The sequence below is a fragment of the Mauremys mutica genome, chromosome 1 (assembly GCF_020497125.1).
Source record: "Mauremys mutica isolate MM-2020 ecotype Southern chromosome 1, ASM2049712v1, whole genome shotgun sequence".
NCBI lineage: Eukaryota > Metazoa > Chordata > Testudines > Geoemydidae > Mauremys > Mauremys mutica.
The window spans coordinates 357,171,727-357,190,166 of record NC_059072.1 but is presented as its reverse complement, the minus strand read 5'-3'; the positions used below and the strand labels follow the sequence as shown (position 1 = coordinate 357,190,166).

Here is an 18,440-nt window from a genome sequence, read left to right as displayed (position 1 = left end):
ATTTTGCGTTTCTTTCTGGTGGTTGTAAAATATCAGATGACCCTCAAACTCTGTGACAGCTCGCCGGCTGTCCGGGAGCCGTCCCGCCCCTCCATTCTCTGATTGGCTAGTGGCGGAGCGTCGTGCTCGCTGATTGGCGAACGTTAGGTCGACGTGGTCGGTGATTGGCGGGCCGGGGGGAAGTAGCTGGCCGGCTCGGGGGCAGGCAGGGTAAGATGGCGGCGGTGCTGGAGGTGGAGATTGGCGGCCCCGTCGAGCGGGACGTGGAGGAGGTGAGGGCGGCCTGAGGCGGGGGCGCGCGGTGCGGGGGAGACACCCCCGGGCTGTTGGGCGGGGAGGTGTGAGGGGCGCTGGGGGTCCCGGGTGCCGCGGACGGGTCACCCCAGGGCTGCGAGGGGCGAGCAGCGGGTGCTGGGGTGGAGGGGGGAGCTGGGGCGACGTGGGGTTGGGTGGAACTAGGAGGCTGGGGGGTTGGGTGGAGCTGGGGGGTGATGTGGGGGGGCTGCAGGGAGGGGCTGTGGAGAATGTGGGGGGGCTGGGGGGTTGGGTGGAGCTGGGGGGTGATGTAGGGTGGGCTGCAGGGAGGGGTTGTGGAGGATGGGGGGGCTGTGGGGTTGGGTCGAGCTGCGGGGTGATGTAGGGTGGGCTGTAGGGAGGGGCTGTGGAGGATGGGGGGCTATGGAGTTGGGTGGAACTGTGGGGGTGATGTGAGCTGTAGGGAAGGGCTGCGGGGTTGGTTTGAATTGGGGGGGGGTGATGTAGGGTGAGCTGCAGGGAGGGGCGGTGACCTGGAGGCTCTGGGAGCTTGAGGCAGCTTGGGAAGGGAACGGGGTGGGGCGTGGGTCTGGGTTTCTCATGGGGGCATCGCAGGGCTCTGCGCCAGGAGTGGGATGGAGGGAGCTAAGGGCTTTGTGCGGGATGAGCCAGGCAGTGAAAGTGTGACTGACCCCTTCAACACCAGGGTATAGGGGTGCTGGGGAAAGCGGGTGAGCAGCTCAGACCGGGGTCTCTGGGACCCTTGTGGGAGGTTAGGGAGTCTCACTGGGGGAGCAGCCAGAATATGGTTCTCAAGTGGTTTCAAGGCTTCAGCATGTGCTGGCAGGTGCGGTTAGAGTCACAGCTCTTTTCTGCCTCAAGACTCAGACCGTTAAAACCTGACTCACTAAAGAGAGGCATAAGAAATAGGGTGACCAGACAGCAAATGTGAAAAATTGGGACGGGGGTGGGGGGTAATAGGAGCCTATATAAGAAGACGACCCCAAAATTGGGACTGACCCTATAAAATCGGGACATCTGGTCACCCTAATTAAAAATGATGGCTTGATCTGTGTAATATAATGTAAAGTGTTTTTATCAGTGACATGATTCAGTGCTTCTGAGGTCTGTTACCAAAATAGCTTGGCTGGTCATGCACATCTGTGTGGGACTCATGTATTTGACAGTAACTGGTGTACTTGGAAAGTATGGGCAGATTAACAGCGCTGGCAATAGTAATTGCTGACAACAATTTTCTGTACTCTCATACAGTACTTTGAAGGTATAGGCTCTATGCCTCACAGGTCTACACAGTCAGGTAGCCATTATTCCCATGTTGTAGATAGAGAAATTGAGGCACAGCAAGGTTAGAGGATTGGCACCATATTGTACAGTGCTAGTATTAGAACTTGGGGATTCCTATCTTCTAGATCCCTGCTTTGTAAATCATTATTGCTGGCTGACAGGTGAAGAAGCTATGTTAAGATCAAACTCCTTGATGTGCATTAGCTGGAGATGAGAAAGCAGGTATGCTTCCACTTTCTTCTATAAGAGAGAATTGCAGCCACAATCATAATACAGTGCTATCAAAGGGTCAGCTGCTCAGACATGATCTTCCTATCTAGGCTTTTTGCAGCCAACCTCTTACTTTTCCTACCCTATTGTCTTTTTTCAGCCCTTGAGGCAGATAAAAGCCTTTAGTCCTGCTTGGCATCTCACATTGCCACAAGCTATAGCACTCAATACAACTACCTCTTGCCTTAAAACATAGTATATTTCCATACTAACTACATATCAGGCAGATGAGTATAGCTAACGATGCTACTGGCCCTGCCTAAGCAGGGTCAAAGAGGATCATGGCAACAGATGTTCGTTCTTGTATGGTTCAATCCCCTGCCTTAGGACCAATTTTTTCTTTAACATTGAAGAATTTTTGTAATTTGTAGGGTGTGATATTGGAAGGTGTCTTAGTACTTCCTTGGTTTCCAATTGAATTGTGAGCAGAGTGGGACTAAAGGTTTTCTGCACATGTAATAGCGGCAGCAGCAAACTTTGTGCATCCTGTAGCCAATGTTCCCCCTAATTTTTTACTTCTGTGTGTGGAATGAATTTTATGTGCACCAATATGGAGGTGATGTGCGGAAGGGGTGGGTCTGAGGGGTTCAGAGTGGGAGCGGGGCTTCAGGGCTGGAGCAGGAGGTTGAGGGGTGGTGAGGGCTCTGGCTGGGGGTGTGGGCTTTGAGGTGGGGCTGGGGATGAGGGGTTTGGATTGCGGGGGGGCTCAGGGCTAGGGCAGAGGGTTGAGGTGCGGGGAGGGAATGAGAGCTCTGGAGTGGGGCCAGGAATGAGGGGTTTGGGTTGTGGGAGAGGGCTCAGGGTTAGGGCAGAGGGTTGGGGTGAGGGCTCTGGGCTGGGGCTGGGAATGAGGGGTTTGGGTTGCAGGAGGGGACTAGGACAGAGGATTGGGGTGCGGGGGAGTGAGAGCTCTCTGTGGGGCTGGGAATGAGGGGTTTGGGTAGCAGGAGGGGGCAGAGGGTTAAGGTGCAGGGGGGTGAGGGCTCTGGGGTGGGGCTGGAGATGAGGGGTTTGGGGTGCAGGCTGCCCCATGGCTGCGGCAGGGAGAGAGGACTCCGCCCAGCCCTCTCTCCCTGTAGCAGCCCAGGGCTGGGGGAGAGTGCCTCTCCCCGGCTGCAGCAGCTCCGGGGCTGGGGGAGAGGCACCTCTCCCTGCTGCACACTTGCGCAGCCCTTGATAGCCTGCTGCGCAGCTCAGCGGGAACTTAGCCCGTAGTCATGATGCTCCTTGAAGCTGAGAAGGGAGGCGGCCATGCTCTCAGATGCAATATGTAGGAATGACCTGACAAGGAGTATGAGTGATGTAGCATGGCTGAGAGATGTCTCAGATTGGTAGAGTAGGTTGATCTAATTAAAATGGATCAGTTAGGCCTAAATGATCTATATTTACTGGCATTGAGCTGCTCTATCTCTGTCGTCATTTGTCATACTTCCATGTATCCATTTGTGTATTAATAAGCCTTGTGCCTTTCACTCAGTGATACCTTTTTTCAGTCAGGCTCTCACTCAGTTGAGTGCTATCAGTGTGCTAGGTGCTGTAAAAACATGTAAAATGACAAATTCCCTCAAAGTTCTCATTGGACAGACAACGTTGCAGGCACCTAATAAGCTAGTGCTTACTATCAAGGAGAGCATGTCTTGAAGGGAGCATCATTGGAAGACCTGAGGGTAGAAAATGTCTAAGGGAAGGACTTGAAATGGAGAGGCCTTAGGAGTGGGATGTTGTCACAAGGATGTGGAGGTGCTAGGGGAGAAGACTTGAGAGAGAGAGGGTGGTTAGGAGAGGCATGGAAAGAATGAGAAAAGGGAGTAGATAGGGCTGGGCGGAGGAGTAGAGATGTTGGTAGGGGACACAGCTATGCAGTGCCTTGAAAGCAAGGTGTGGGATTTGAGTGAGTCCTTGTATGCATCAGGTTTGGCCTCTTACAGCTAGTTATTCCAGGATGAGAAGCATCTGAACTGTATTTTTAAGACTTTCTTTTTACATCTGGATAACTTCAGCAGTGGGCTGTTCATGCAAATTAAACTTCTGGGCTGAGTATTTGAGTTACAAGCAACTGTGCCATCTCAGCCTTATCTAATAAGGCAAGAATAAGACCCACTGTACTCTGTATGCTGGAATCATCTCTTAAGGATTGTGGAAATCAAATGCACCCACTTCTACTCCTTTTGCTCATGGCATCCGGTTGATCACTATATATGGGGCTTTGAAATCATAAGCTCCACAACTCTGACCTGGATAGAAGCAAAATCATCCCCTTGCTAGGGCAGTTATACCACTGAAGGCAAATTAATCAGGGTAAGCTAGCCTCTAACTGGCATTCCCACAAGCTGGTCAACTGTTGTTTTTTTACCAGCAGCGGAGTGGAACTCAGGAGATATGAGACTTTTCCTGCATGTGAAACCATGAAAGAAAATCATTGCATACTGACCTTTATAACTGAAAACCCTGTTGACCCTTCTGACTCTAAGACATTTGCAGTGCCTTAGAAATGTACTGAGAGGGCCAAACAGATCAGCACAAATAGGCATCAGCTTCTGGAAAGGAACATATGAACAATGCATATGTGAATAACCCCTGTCCCTTGTACAAGCCTGAGTTGTTGAGAAGAATTTGTCTGCCCTTGTCTCGCAAATACTTTGTCTAATTGGGGATGGGTTTGTGGCATAAGCATCAGGTTTGAAATTCCTCAATTTCCTCTGAGTTCAAACCCCAGCCAGGTCAGCTCAGTCCATTGTCTTTCCAAGGCATACACAATGAATTGATAGCTTTTCATGTGTGGATTTTTCACGGGACACCTCAGATGTCTCTGTGGATACTAACAGTCCTGTAACACTTTTCATAAAAGCCCAGTGTCCTTGACCGAAATACCCCCTTCCTTCATTCCTGCTGTGCAGCATGCCATGTGCCTGGTTTCCACCATCTAACCCAGAAGTGGCTGCATTTCAATGGTAGTGTATGTATATAGATCTCGTGAGATGCTTTGGGATGTATAGTGCGTCATTGCTGTATCGGTGGGTCAGTATTGGCTATGTGCCTCATTCTGCATTGAAAAATGTGGCATTAACATTGACTTCTTGTACTCCACACTTTTCTAACAGCTTTCATTCAAGATCTCAGAGCACTTTACAGATACCTACCAGCCTCTCAACATCCTGAGAAACAGGGAAATTCTTTTCCCCACTCTACAAATAAGAGGCAAGATGAAAGAACAGATTAAGGGACTTCCCAAAGTAACACAAGTGCCAGAAGAGCCGTGCAAGGCAATAGGATTACTGGATGCTCAGCACTTCTGAAGATATCAAGGTTTCACTTTAGGTACCCAAAAATGGACCTGTCTGAAAACATTTGCTGAAGCCTGAAGGAGCTAGGAATATGCTATTAAATCTAGGCAACCTGAATGCTATTCCCTTGCTCTAACCATTAAACATCCTTCTCTTCAGGCACTGAACAAACCTGTCATTTTTGGTACATGTAATACTGCAGGAATATCTTGCTTTTGGAATAGAAGGATCTATAGTTGGATATTTAAACAAGTAGCCACTTCGCCATTCTCAAGATTGGTTTCATTAGATCTTTTTTAAGCCTACTAGTATAAAGTGATTCTGATCAACATGTTTCAGGACTTCTGCTTGTCTTTTCTCTCGCTGTCTGGACAGTACTATTGTTGGATTATAGGAAACAAATGTCTTGGTCGTTTTTGTAGTACAAATACTTGGAGCCTCTGCTGTTTTTGCTCTCCTGCTCTGAGGTTACTGGTTCCTTTATATCTTAAAATCTTCATTGTTATAATTTTGAACTGTTCTTTTAGATGTCACAGGGTAACTTTAAGGAATAGTAATAAAACCATAAAACTATTGAACATAGTTGAGTGAAAATTATCCCCATTAATTAAGACAGCAGTCAAGCATGGTTTCTAGCGCTAAGGGAAGACTTTGTATTAAGCAAATGCCTCAAGGATATTTGAAAACTCTTCTCCGGTCACCACCATATTTGCTGCATATACTATCAATACATTGCCTAAAATACAGAAATGAAGGATGAATTGCTTGTCTCAAGGATTTGGCTGTGATTTCCCTAAGAGAAATGTGTAGGATGAATCCTGTGAATATAGACTTTTTAAAATCTGACTTAATTGTGATTCAGAGGTCAGTGTTTTTTTTATTAAAATACCTTTTTCGGTGACATGGTTATTAAAAGTGACTTCTAAAATACTGACTTTTTGTCCTTTTTTGCCTTCTAGGTATCATGACCAGGGACAAATTTTTGTGGAATTCCACTTGACCTGGCAATCAGTTAACTCAAATTACTACAGTCCCCAAAACTTTCATCTTAAGGTTGAGAGGAAGGGTGGTCCTGTGAGACCCAGGGGACCCAGTCTTAGTTCCGTGCTCTTTCACAAACTTCTTGTGTAACCTTAGGCAAGTCACTTAGCCTCTCTGTGCCTCAGTTGCCCATCTGTATAATGGTAGCACTTCTATCCCACAGTGGTGTTGAGAGGGTAAATGCGTCTAAGATTGTGAGGTGCTTAGATTCCGTGGAATAATAGATGCTGTATAAGTACCTAAAATAGGTAACTAATGTAGAGAGGGCCTCAGTTGCTCCAGCTTTGCCATTGTGATATCAGTGGCAAACTTCTGAAGAAAAAAAAAATCTCGCGACTGTACTACACCCATGTAGCAACAGTGGAGGCAAGGGGCAAGCCACCATCAGCGTTCTAATTGCCATGTTGGCTAGACCTTAGATCAGTGGTTCTCCGACTGGGGGTCAGAACCCCAAAGTGGGTCACAACCCCATTTTAATGGGGTTGCCAGGGCTGGCTTAGATGTGCTGGGGTCCAGGGCCGAAGCCTGAGCCTCACCGCCCAGGGCCGAAGCCCAGGGCTCAGGTTATAGGCCCCCTGCCTGGGGCTGAAGGCCTTGGTCTTTGGCACCCCCAGGTCAACAGAGCTTGAGTGGGCTCAGGCTTCAGTCCCCCCTCCTGGGGTTGTGTAGTAATTTTTGTTGTCAGAAGGGGGTCACGGTGTAATGAAGTTTGAGAACCCCCTGCTTAGATGATGCAGGACCTAAAAGGCTGTGGGTGGGCTATACTCACGCTTCCACCGGTGGAGCTGCAGCCGTTGGAGACCCCCTCAGATAATAGAATGGAGACCTGGCCATGGTCTTCCCACCTAGACAGGATCTGAATTTTTCTTTCTTTTTATATTTTTTTAACATAAAAGGCAGGAGGGAAAACCCCGCATCTGAGATCTTTTCAGTTCTTCTCCAAACGTCCTATTGAAGCGCAAAGGCCATAATCACCTTTAAAACTTGCTGTGAGCACCTTTTGAGTGAATCATCTTGCTAACCAAGATCTGTCTAAACTGGAGAAAATCCTTATTATATACTCTAATTCCTTTTCCGTTTGTTAAGTCTCAAACAAGTTTAACAAGCTTTTGCTGGCCAGGCAAAGCACCATATATTTGGGTGAGGCTGACCCTCTTTCTGGATCAGACAACATGGATTTTTTTTTCCTAGCATGGGTGAAATTTGTTAAATTACAAGGATAGCTGCATACAGAGAAGAGTTCACCATCTTCATGAGATCTTTTTATTGCCCTCTTGTAGCTCCGAGCTCTTCAATTTAGCGATGCTCATTGTGTGTTCCAAACAAAAACCTTGAGCAAAGTACTTCCCACTCACCGATAGCTAGCTGAACGTAGTTTATTCAAATTGGTTTGGTTTTGTTGAATACTTAGGAGTGAAACCCTCTTGTTTAAGGATTCATTGCTTCCGCCCCTTCAGTGTAATTCTTAGAAGCCTCTTAAGAACACATGAGTGGCCATACTGGGTCAGATCAGAGGTCCATCCAGCCCAGTATCCTGTCTACCGACAGTGGCCAATGCCAGGTGCCCCAGAGGGAGTGAACCTAACAGGTAATGATCAAGTGATCTCTCTCCTGCTGTCCATTGCCACCCTCTGATAAACAGAGGCTAGGAACACCATTCCTTACCCATCCTGGCTAATAGCCATTTATGGACTTAACCACCATGAATTTATCCAGTTCCCTTTTAAACATTGTTATAGTCCTAGCCTTCACAACCTCCTCAGGCAAGGCAATCCACAAATTGACTGTGCGCTGTGTGAAGAACTTCCTTTTATTTGTTTTAAACCTGCTGACCATTAATTTCATTTGGTGGCCCCTAGTTCTTATATTATGAGGACAAGTAAATAACTTTTCCTTATTCACTTTCTCCACATCACTCATGATTTTATATATCTCTATCATATCCCCTCTTAGTCTCCTCTTTTCCAAGCTGAAAAGTCCTAGCCTCTTTAATCTCTCCTCATATGGGACCTAATCCAAACCCCTAATCATTTTAGTTCCCCTTCTCTGAACCTTTTCTAATGCCAGTATATCTTTTTTTGAGATGAGGAGACCACGTCTGTATGTAGTATTCAAGATGTGGGTGTACCATAGATTTATATAAGGGCAATAAGATATTCTCAGTCTTATTCTCTATCCCCTTTTTAATGATTCCTAACATCCTGTTTGCTTTTTTGACTGCCGCTGCACACTGCGTGGATGTCTTCAGAGAGCTATCCACGATGACTCCAAGATCTTTTTCCTGATTGGTCCATGTTTGTCATCTAAGAAATCCTCCAGGAAAACAGAGAGCACGATTGGATAATCCTAGGACCTCTAACAGTGAAAGGGAACATTTGTTTAAGGGTTCTCTTTTCTACATCATAAAGCAACAATGACACAGACCCATTTTTCCGCCCTTTGCAGGTTACCTTTCAGATATGTAATTTTTTTTAAGTTGCCAAATGCATTTTTCCCCCAGAGGCAGCTCTCTTCTACTCAGGTGGTACCCATTTACACACAAGGGCTGTCCAGCATTCTCAAACAACTGTTATGCTTATTGTAACATTCCCTTAAAAGCTTCTCTTGTCTAGTCGATGCATAACTCTATATGAGAAGCTGCTTGTCCCCTCTCCTGCGGGATGTTTGCAGGTGGGAACAGGAGAAATTTAGTCTTCAGTAAGAACTTTTCCATTACGGTGAGGATTAACGTTGAAAAAGCCTAACTATATTAATGGTCACCTCTGGCTTTTTTACCCCGTTATTTAAAATACAGTAGGGCTCTGATCCTGCAGACATTTGGTTACCTGAGTAACTTTACACATGGGTAATCTCGGAATGCATGGGACTAGTCTTATTGAATCAGTGTGTCTTGGATCACTGCTTAAATTGGCACCAACCTTTGGGTCTCTCCCATGTGGTTGCAAATTAGATTGTAAGCTACTGCAGGCAGAGATTGTATTATTGTTTTGAGTGCTGAGAAAATGAATCTGTCAGCACTTAACAGATTAAAAAAAGACGTTATGAAATCAGAGGTCACATTTGATCTGTGGACTAATAGCTCATTTCCATTCTTCCTCATGTCTGCATAGGATTCTTTCCTATAGCTTATTTTCCAGTTCTCCTCTTCTCTTAAAATTTCTCAAGCAATGGGGCTTCCATCATTTGCGGGATTATTCCTCAGCCTGTCAAGGGGGTCAGTAGATAAAACCCCATCTACACAGTTCTAGCAACAGTGGGAAACTTTTCTAAAAATGTCCCAACATAGACACTGTCAGTGGTGGGTTAGGGCACGTGGATTATATGGGAGGGACAGGAGCATACTTGCGTCAGCATGGAAATCCAGTAAGGACACTGAGGTAGAGAAGCTGCCTTGTGCTTGGTGAAGTAACTATTTTTCCAGTGTTCTGAGGAGAATGTCAGTGATTTCTACACCAGCAAAATCTAAGCAATTTGAAGCTGAGTGAGGCTAGGAATAGCAGCCTTATTCTTTTGTGCTTCTCCCACTCACAGTGAGCTGGGAACAGGTTATCTGCCGTACTGAATTTCTTGACTCTGGCTGTTTTTCGGGTCCTTACTGTTCAAACTGAATTCTGCTGTAACTAAAAGTCCTGTGGCTTCCTCTCACGATCCAATAAAATAGTATCCAATAGTCAGGAACAAGTAGCATTGAGAGTTGCACTGATCTGAATACATCTCTTCAGCTCCTATATTAAATCTTCACCACCTACTCAGTCTCTTAAGCAAACCCTAAACGTTAAATAAAAGTTTTCTTATGGCAGTATCTTGCATTTATCCAAGTGCTTTCCAAAGCCTGCAGGGACTAAATCCCTTGTAATTCCATTGTTCTGGGGTGGAATACAGCAGCTCTTTGCACAGTGCGCGTGTGCACTGTTAACCTAGGACAAAGAAGAGATGGAAACCCTATCAGCAGAAACTACAGGGGACCCAGAATTTTAGCAAAGATGGAATTTAATCAAAACACTGGGACTCATGTTGCTGTTTGATAGAGGGTCAGTGAGATCTTTAATGGTCAAACAAGTAGTTGAGCACTCAGTTCTGTATCTTGTTTGAAGGCAGGTTTATTGAGGGAAGTCAGCAGTATTGTGCAGACACGATCTAAGTGCTGTATATAAAAAGATTAAAGGGTAAAGGTTAAATCTGAACTTGGAATGTTAATCATCTAATGAGCTTGTGTGGAAAGCGGAGCTGCATGTTCTTTTTTTTTAAACACCGTTTGCACTGGGGAAATGCATGTTATGTCCCTGACGCAGCCTGTCTGCAGTCTGAGCGGCTATCTCTCACAATGGTGACACGTTTCATATGTACGTCACTTGGAACAAGCTCACCTGGCTGTTTACGGATACCATGATGTGAGGAAAAGCCAAGGGCCAATACAAATATCACATTGACTCCCTGACTTCAACAGTGTGCTGTCATGTATTCAAACAGCTGGCATGTGTAAACAGTTGCGTGGCAGGCAGTTGGTCTGGCCCCCAAGCAACCTGCTTTTGTTGGTTTTAACTGTTTGTAATATAAATACAGTTAAGGATGAGCTGAGATGAAGTCGGATCTATAGGATTTCATTAACCACACCCAAAGTGACTTTGCCTGCCACATCAGTGTTTGTGTTACCATAGGGGGAAACCATGCCCTCTGACCGAAGGAGAGCTCTGGATGAAGGTGATTCTCTAATCTAGCAAACAAAGGCATAAGGTGATCCAGTGGCTGGAAACTGAAGCCAGGCAAATTCAGACTAGAAATAAGGCGGATAATTTTTTTAAACATGCAGGGTAATTAACCATTAGAACAGTTTATTGAGGGATGTGGTAAATTCGCAATCCCCTGACATCTAACTCAAGATTGAATGTTTCCCAAAAGATGTTCAGGGATGATGGGTTTGCTGCAGGAATTACTGGGTGAAATTCTGTGACTTGTGTTATGTAAGAGTTCAGATTGAATGATCCTGTTGGTCTCATCTGACCCTTACATCTACAAAGCAGGGGGCTGAATCATCTACTCCCTTGGGGTTACTAGGCTGTACCTGAGATTACAGCCACTGCTCAGAACAAACTATCCTAAGTTGCGTATCTAGGTGAGATGTCAAGATGCATGTTTCACTCCTCAAAGTGGTGTGTGAGAGTGTACCTTAGACACCCAAGTGATCTAACAATTGTGAGGAGTGGTGCAAAGATTCGTTAGAACTTCCACAAGTGCCCAGGGTATAGGGCAGAGGTGGAAGTCCTAGGTTGCTAGCAGCTAATGTTGGGAGGATGATTGCTAAGGTGACTAATCAAGATGGCTAGAACATGGGTTTGTGGCTTCTTCCTCTGAACCCCTTACTTGACTCTTAAGAAGTACTCTCTGACCATGATTCCCTGGGATCCATGATGACAGCCTTGCAATTAACATAAAACTCTTGCATTGCTTTCAGCCCTAGTCAGAATTCCAACATGATTACCACGAGGCATGCACTAAGTGGTGGTTTCCTTGTTGGTTATGATCTTAAATTGCTTGTGACAGCATTTAGCCAGGGACAGTTCCTCTTACACAGAAAAGAGCTTGGTTTTTTTCAACTGGTGTGTAAACAAAGTATTGCAATGATCTCCTCTAGGCTTTAACTGCCACTCTTGGACTTCAGTAACTGATTGTTTTTCCTCCCTAGGTTGATCTATCACGACTGTCCCCCGAAGAGAGATGGAGGTGAGTGGTGCATTGCAGTGGGTGTGGGAGAGGTGAACCTATGAGTAGGTCTTAATTTCACTCCAGTCTTACTATCCAGTGAGGCTGGATTGCTGTAGTTGTCAATGCAGAGCGATAGCATCTAATTGTGGACTAAAACCACTTGCCTTGCACAGTGTTACTAGATTATTTGCCCCACCACTTCTGTTAATCCAGCCAGTTTTAGTTGGATGTTTAGGATTGGCCTCACTGTACTCTCAGCCTACTTGAATTGTAATCACTAGAAATGTCCTGAAGGTTCATAGAAGTAGCTTTGTTTCATATTTTCAGTTTGCATTGTGCTCACTTGGTCTTAAGTGAACCACGAGTTAGGAGCATTTTCTCCTGCTCCCAAAGCGTGACTTGTAGCCCCGACGAGAGCAGCCATGAGCTTTACACAACTCAGTGGGGCTCACGTTTAATATAGTGGCGAGGCCCATGTAGCTTACAAGTCCCATAGTTCCAGCTTGATATGAGCTGGTAGCTGCCCTCAAATAGGAAGCATTGCATGCTGGGACCTGCAGTTTTTGAGAACTGTTCCTCTCTCAAAGACACAAGGGATGTCGATCTGCTGCACTTCATGCAGATGAGGTGTGAGCTGGGGCTCCTGTCCCCTTCGTTGGGCAGGAGGGAGAGGGATGCCTCTTGCTATGCAAAATTGAAGTGAAAGGACATTTTGTCTATTCTGTTTGGGCCCTTTATATTTCTGTTGGGCATCAGTTCATATCCTTGGGCCTCTCCTTCTAGCCATGATGGCAGGGAGCCCCTTAGCCACTAATGCTGCACTAGTTAACTGCAAGATTGTAGGTACAAGAGATGCAGTCTGCTTCTGCTTGCTCCCAAAGGCTGACAGCACCCAGGAGACACTTCAAACTTCATCTGTCCTGTCTGCACGGAGCTTGAGCCAAAGAAATGCCTGGCTTTTTATAGCTCTAGAATCTGTGAGAGCCAGACCAGATTTGTGTTCCTCTGCCTTTCCTATCTTGATTATAGCAGCATCCTTCCCTGCTAGCCTCCCCCACACTACATCCTCCTCCCCCACATCACTTTCCATCCCCTGACATGGAAACTTCCCTGCAACCCTGCCGTGCTGCTCTATATACCAGGTTCTTGCTGATCCCAGCCTGTGCACTCCAGACTTGACTTGCCTTGTTCTCCTTTCAGGGTCGAGCATGCTCGGATGCACGCCAAGCACCGTGGCCACGAGGCCATGCATGCCGAAATGGTCCTCATCCTCATTGCCACGCTAGTGGTTGCACAGCTCCTCTTGGTACAGTGGAAACAGAGACATCCTCGCTCCTACAATGTAAGTGTTTCCCACCCTGTTTCATCCACCCTCTGGCTGCAGGTGCTGAATGGAGCTGGCATTTACTGTATAAACTGTTGAATTAATGTCATTCTCTGACTGCCCTATGATGTTGGAATCTCCCCTGTCCAACAGTGCGCATTGGAACTGTATGAGAGACATAGGCCACATAGGCCACAAAAATACAATTTCCTTATCAGTGTAGCATATGTCAGGGGGTTCTCAACCTTTTTCTTTCTGACCTCCTCCCCAACATGCTATAAAACCTCCACACCCACCTGTGTCACAACAACGGATTTTCCGCATATAAAAGGCAGAGCTGGCGTTAGGGGGTAGCAAGCAGGGCAATTGCTTAGGGGCCCTGCAAAGCTAAGTTGCTCAGGCTTTGGCTTCAACCCCGAGTGGCTGGGCTTAGGGCCCTGGACTTCAGTCCCATGCAGTGGGGCTTCAGCTTTCTGCCCTGGGCCCCGGTGAGTCTATGCTAGCTGCTTGATGGGCCCTCTGAGACCTGCTCACAGCTCCCCGGGGGGCCCCGGACCCTGGCTGAGAACCAATGGCATATGTAACTCTTTGCTCATAAGGACTTTATACCAAGTTGTGTTAGCCCTTAAGGAGGCAATGGAACAAATAGATCTCACCCCTGGTGTTACTCAGAACAATGTAAATGGAAGCTGGATTTCACCATTGTTGTTACTCAGAATAACGCAGACTGGTTGAGCGGAAGCTGGATTTCATGGTCGCTGACCTCATTTGAATGCTCACGGATCCTTGTCCGATCGCTCGGTTTGCTGAATCCTCTCAAGCCTGTTGGTCACTCTGCTACCATTGATTTTTGCTAACTTGATGCATCAGACTGTACATCAGGGAATATCGTTCTATTCAAGAACAAAGGGGATTCTCCACACCCTCCGCTCTTCCAAGCCTCATGATGCCAATTAACAGTGCCAGACAATGGCTTGTTTCCTACATGGCGGTTTTGCAAGCAATTCCATTTGCATTGCAAAAAACTTGTGCTGGGAAAGCTGAAGCTTATGGAATAGCTGAAGCTTATTGTGGTGAGCTCAGATCAAGTGTAGTATCTGTTTTGAGGGTTGTGTGGGTAAACTCTTAAGAACCTCGAACAGGAGAAAATTGCTGTGGCCCTGTCATAAACAGATAGTTAAGGGTTAAGGTCTCTTTTACCTGTAAAGGGTTAACATGTAGTACCTGGTGACCACCTGACCAGAGGACCAATCAGAGATAAGATTTTTTCAAATCTCTGTGGAGGGAAGCCTTTGTCTGGGGGAGAACTGTTTTTGGACCTAACAGAGGACAGTCATGTCTCCAAGTTCTCCTGGAGTACGTTCTACTAATTAATAGTGAGTATTAATTAGAAAGGCGAATTAGTCTTATGCTTTGATTTCTACATTTGCAATTGTGTGTTTGCTAAAGGAAATGCTTTATTCCTGTTTGCTAATATTGCTTTTACTGAGAAAAGGGGGAGAGGGGATTCTCTCCAGAGATTGATAAGGTTATACCCTATGAGTGTCCAGCTTGGATTCATAGAGATTCTGTATTTTCTTTTGTTCTCTTAATAAATTCTTTTCTTTTCTTTGGACTTGGTTAATTCCTTCCCTTGGGGAAATTCAGGGGAAGGGGAGGGGGAAGTGGGCTGCTTCCCTGTGTGTGTGAGATTCAAGGCGTTTGAATCCAGGCACCTCTGTCTCCAGAGCAGGCTGGAGAGAGGGAGGAGGGGGGAGGTTCCTCCTCTGTGAATTGATCTGTGTTCCCAAGGGGGGAAACAGGGGTGTCCCGGCCCACGGAATTGACCGGGTGGTGGCAGCCGAAGGGGAGACCTACCCTAGGATTTTGGGGTGGGGGGAAGACATGCGGGTCCTCACTTTGAAACCGCCCAGTTTCAAGTGAGGGTAGACTCCTGACAGGCCCTCTTACAAAAAATGATGAGGCAAGTATTGAGCAGATATGCCTCTTCTAGCAGAGATGAGCAAACCCCAGTAGCTCATTTACAATATTACAATGACTTCTCCCTCTGGTTTAAACCTTCCCCACAATCTGTCCCATCTCGCCCCTCGCTCAACCCACTGAAAAAACGTTGGGTAACGTTATTTAATTCAGATTTCATAGTGTCCCGGGCTGGACAGCCAAGAATGTATTCTCTTTAAGAGAGGCATGGGGGAACAGCGGGGCAGCCAGTGTTGGTTTCAATGCCATTCAGTGTGAGCTCAGTCTTAGCTGAAATGCCTTTGTTTTGTTCTTGCAGATGGTGACCCTCTTCCAGATGTGGGTTGTTCCCCTTTATTTCACTGCAAAGCTGCACTGGTGGCGATTCCTGGTGATCTGGGTCCTCTTCTCTGCTGTCACAGCCTTTGTCACTTTCAGAGCAACTCGTAAGCCTCTTGTGCAGACAACTCCGAGGTTAGCATGATCGTCTCCTCATAAGCCACATGAACCAAAAACTAGGCATGGTTTTGTGCAGGCTGCCTCTGTGAGGGCAACAGTTAGCTGCTTTATTCAGATTTCCATGCAACAGACCTACTGCTTTGCTTCAGCTTTGCATTTCAGCTTCTGACTCCAGCAATATTCCCACCTTGTGCTGGGGGCCCTACGATGGGACTGTATTAATCACACTCCTTTGACCGTCTCACTTGGATTCTGCCCACTAATCATCTCTGTCAGGAGTGCTTCTAACATTGCTGACAGCTGATCAGCTTCAAACAAACAAAATCAGCCTGTCACTGAAATACTAATTTTCCCCAGAATCTCTGCTGACCTGAGGAACAGGTGGAAAGCCTGGTAGATCGTAGCCCTTCTGGGCTATAAGTGGAGCCATGTCCTAGGGGGGGTATTTTCTATCCCTAGAAGGTCATGAAGTACTGGACTTGAAAGTCATGACATTCCATACATCGTGATCTGCCAAGAGCCACAGGCAGAGTAAGTGCCAGAGCTGGGATTAGAACTCTGAGAATCAGCCAATGGGCAGCCCACTATCTTCCCTTTCATATGAACAGCTCAAATGGCCTAAGTGATAAACTAGCTTTAGTTAGAATCTTAAAACTCCTTCAGGTGTTCCATGAAACTCCCTTCAAAATACCTGTAAAATCACTTCACTGTTGGGTGTTTTTGTTTTACAGGCTGGTCTATAAATGGTTTCTGCTGATATACAAGATCAGCTATGCCACTGGAATTGTTGGGTACATGGCTGTAATGTTCACTCTTTTTGGTCTTAACTTGTTATTCAGGTGAGTAAATCGTAGCTGCTTAGCTCCCCTCAAAGAGTTAAAATGGCAAAGCTGTGTAGAGACAAGTGTTAGCTGTGGGGCTCTTTAAAACACATTGGGAAATAGGTACGGCCATATGTATTCCTAGTTGTGTCATCAATAAGGTAGGAGACCAAAGTGCTGACCAGTTTTTCTTTTGGCTGCAGACAGAGGCATGGAGAAGTTAGGCTCTGTGGTTTGTCTCTATTTTGTGCTCTACAGTTATTTGCCTCTGTGTAACATCTCCAGCCTTGATGATCAAGGAGACTCCTGGCAATCTTTTTTCTCTCTTCTTGAGAGATGTTGATTACCTACAACAGCAGCTGAAGCCCCTGTCTCTCAGAACTACCCCTTAAATCTAGCTATGAAACACTGCCTGAGAATTCACAATTAGAACAAGCAAGGCTGTGGTCCTAGTGTAGCAGTGAAAGGTATGGACTCCATGCACATTAGGCAATTTAAGGATTGTAGGTTCCAAGGCCAGAAGGGACCACTGTGATCATCTAGTCGGACCGCCTTCAAAACAAAACAGATTCACGAGCACAAGATGCTACATTAATGCATATCACTGCATTTAGAAGATGGCAACTCTTGCCAAAATTCCCAAAGATCTGGTATTTACAGGGATTATGACATGGCAGTCGTCATCACTATGTGTAGATATTTCTACACTGAACATTCATGTGGTAGATGAGGTTCCTAGTACACTATTAAATATTGCTAATGAGGCCTTTGATGCTATGTTTTTACAGCAGGCTAGCTTTGCATATGTTCAGTGAAGCAACTTTGTTTGACTGAAGAACTTGTTTGACGTTTTTCTGCCTCTTGCACTGCAGAATCAAACCCGAAGATGCAATGGATTTTGGTGTTTCCCTCCTGTTCTACGGCCTTTATTACGGAGTACTTGAGAGGGACTTTGCTGAAATGTGTGCGGATTACATGGCATCAACCATAGGGGTGAGTTGGCATGGGCACACCGTTTCCTAGAGCTGTGGTTATTCTCTTCAGTGGCGTGTTTAATCACCAGATGACTTCTTGTGAAGTTTGCTTCTGTAACACTATCTTTTCATGGGGAAGGGGGCTCAGAAATGATGACACGAAAGAGCAGCTTCTTCAAGTTTGTCTAAATTGAGTGTCTAAGCACGGATGTTCCGTAAGTCTTCTGTGCCCTTCTGAAGGCTGCTGCTTGCTTTTTCTGGCATCCCACATGCGTAAAGATGGTTTAAGACGTCATGTTAAGGTGGAGCCCACCATTGATTCGTACACTTTTACCATGCCTCTCAGCAGGTCCACGTGGTATTACTATTAGACCTTAAGTGAATGATTTACCCTTTCCTTCAGTCTGTCACTCCAACCACTTCCCCATGTACCTGTTCCACGTTAGGGCCTACAACATCTTCCTCCTTTCTTTGGTGCTCGCTGAGAAGATGGTTAGTAGTGTTGCTGAGTCAGGGTTCTCCACCTCTTAGTCACCCCACTTCTAGTAGCCAGAAGGTGCCGCAGGAGCCTGCACAGGGGGTTATGGGAGAGCTCTTGGCATGAGGCTGGCTCCTACTGCAAGCGATGGAGTAAATTTGCTTCAACAGACAATCTTAGATAGGAGGATGCTCATTAACCCCTTGTATTCCAATCCACAGGTTTGAGAGCTGCTGTAATAAATGGTGGAGCTGATCATTCCCTTAAGAGAACTTGACTCTTGAAGATCACAATTACAGGCAGTTTCTTTTCTACGTGAACTGAACAGGCCACTGAAGAAATGGGTAGAGCCTGTGAGTTTCCCTCATGGATAGGTTCTGTCTAATATACTCATCTATACAAGGGCAAAGAATCCCAGTAGCCCAATAAACTCTTCAGTATAGCTCCCCTCTTCCAGCTTTGCCATATGCTATTTAGCAACTTAAACAATGTGGGATGGAGTAGACCACACATCTATGTAGTCTAGTTCCTTCTCTTCAGGAATGTCTAACCTGTTAGTTCTTTTGG

General features: G+C 46.1%; 1 protein-coding gene across 2 annotated transcripts in view; it reads left to right on the top strand.

Moving 5' to 3' along the window:
* The first annotated feature begins 157 nt into the window (after nucleotides 1–157).
* RNF121 (ring finger protein 121) overlaps nucleotides 158–18,440 on the top strand; it is a 36,723-nt gene continuing 18,440 nt past the window's right edge. The window contains exons 1-6 of one of the 2 annotated variants that reach the window (XM_045023244.1): nucleotides 158–272; nucleotides 11,839–11,876; nucleotides 13,059–13,200; nucleotides 15,461–15,615; nucleotides 16,332–16,439; nucleotides 17,294–17,414. In XM_045023244.1, the coding sequence (XP_044879179.1) occupies nucleotides 216–272; nucleotides 11,839–11,876; nucleotides 13,059–13,200; nucleotides 15,461–15,615; nucleotides 16,332–16,439; nucleotides 17,294–17,414 (621 nt within the window). In that variant the 5' untranslated portion in view covers nucleotides 158–215. Of the gene's footprint in view, nucleotides 273–1,755; nucleotides 1,783–11,838; nucleotides 11,877–13,058; nucleotides 13,201–15,460; nucleotides 15,616–16,331; nucleotides 16,440–17,293; nucleotides 17,415–18,440 lie in introns of those variants that run through there. The other variant, XM_045023253.1, reaches the window with a different exon arrangement.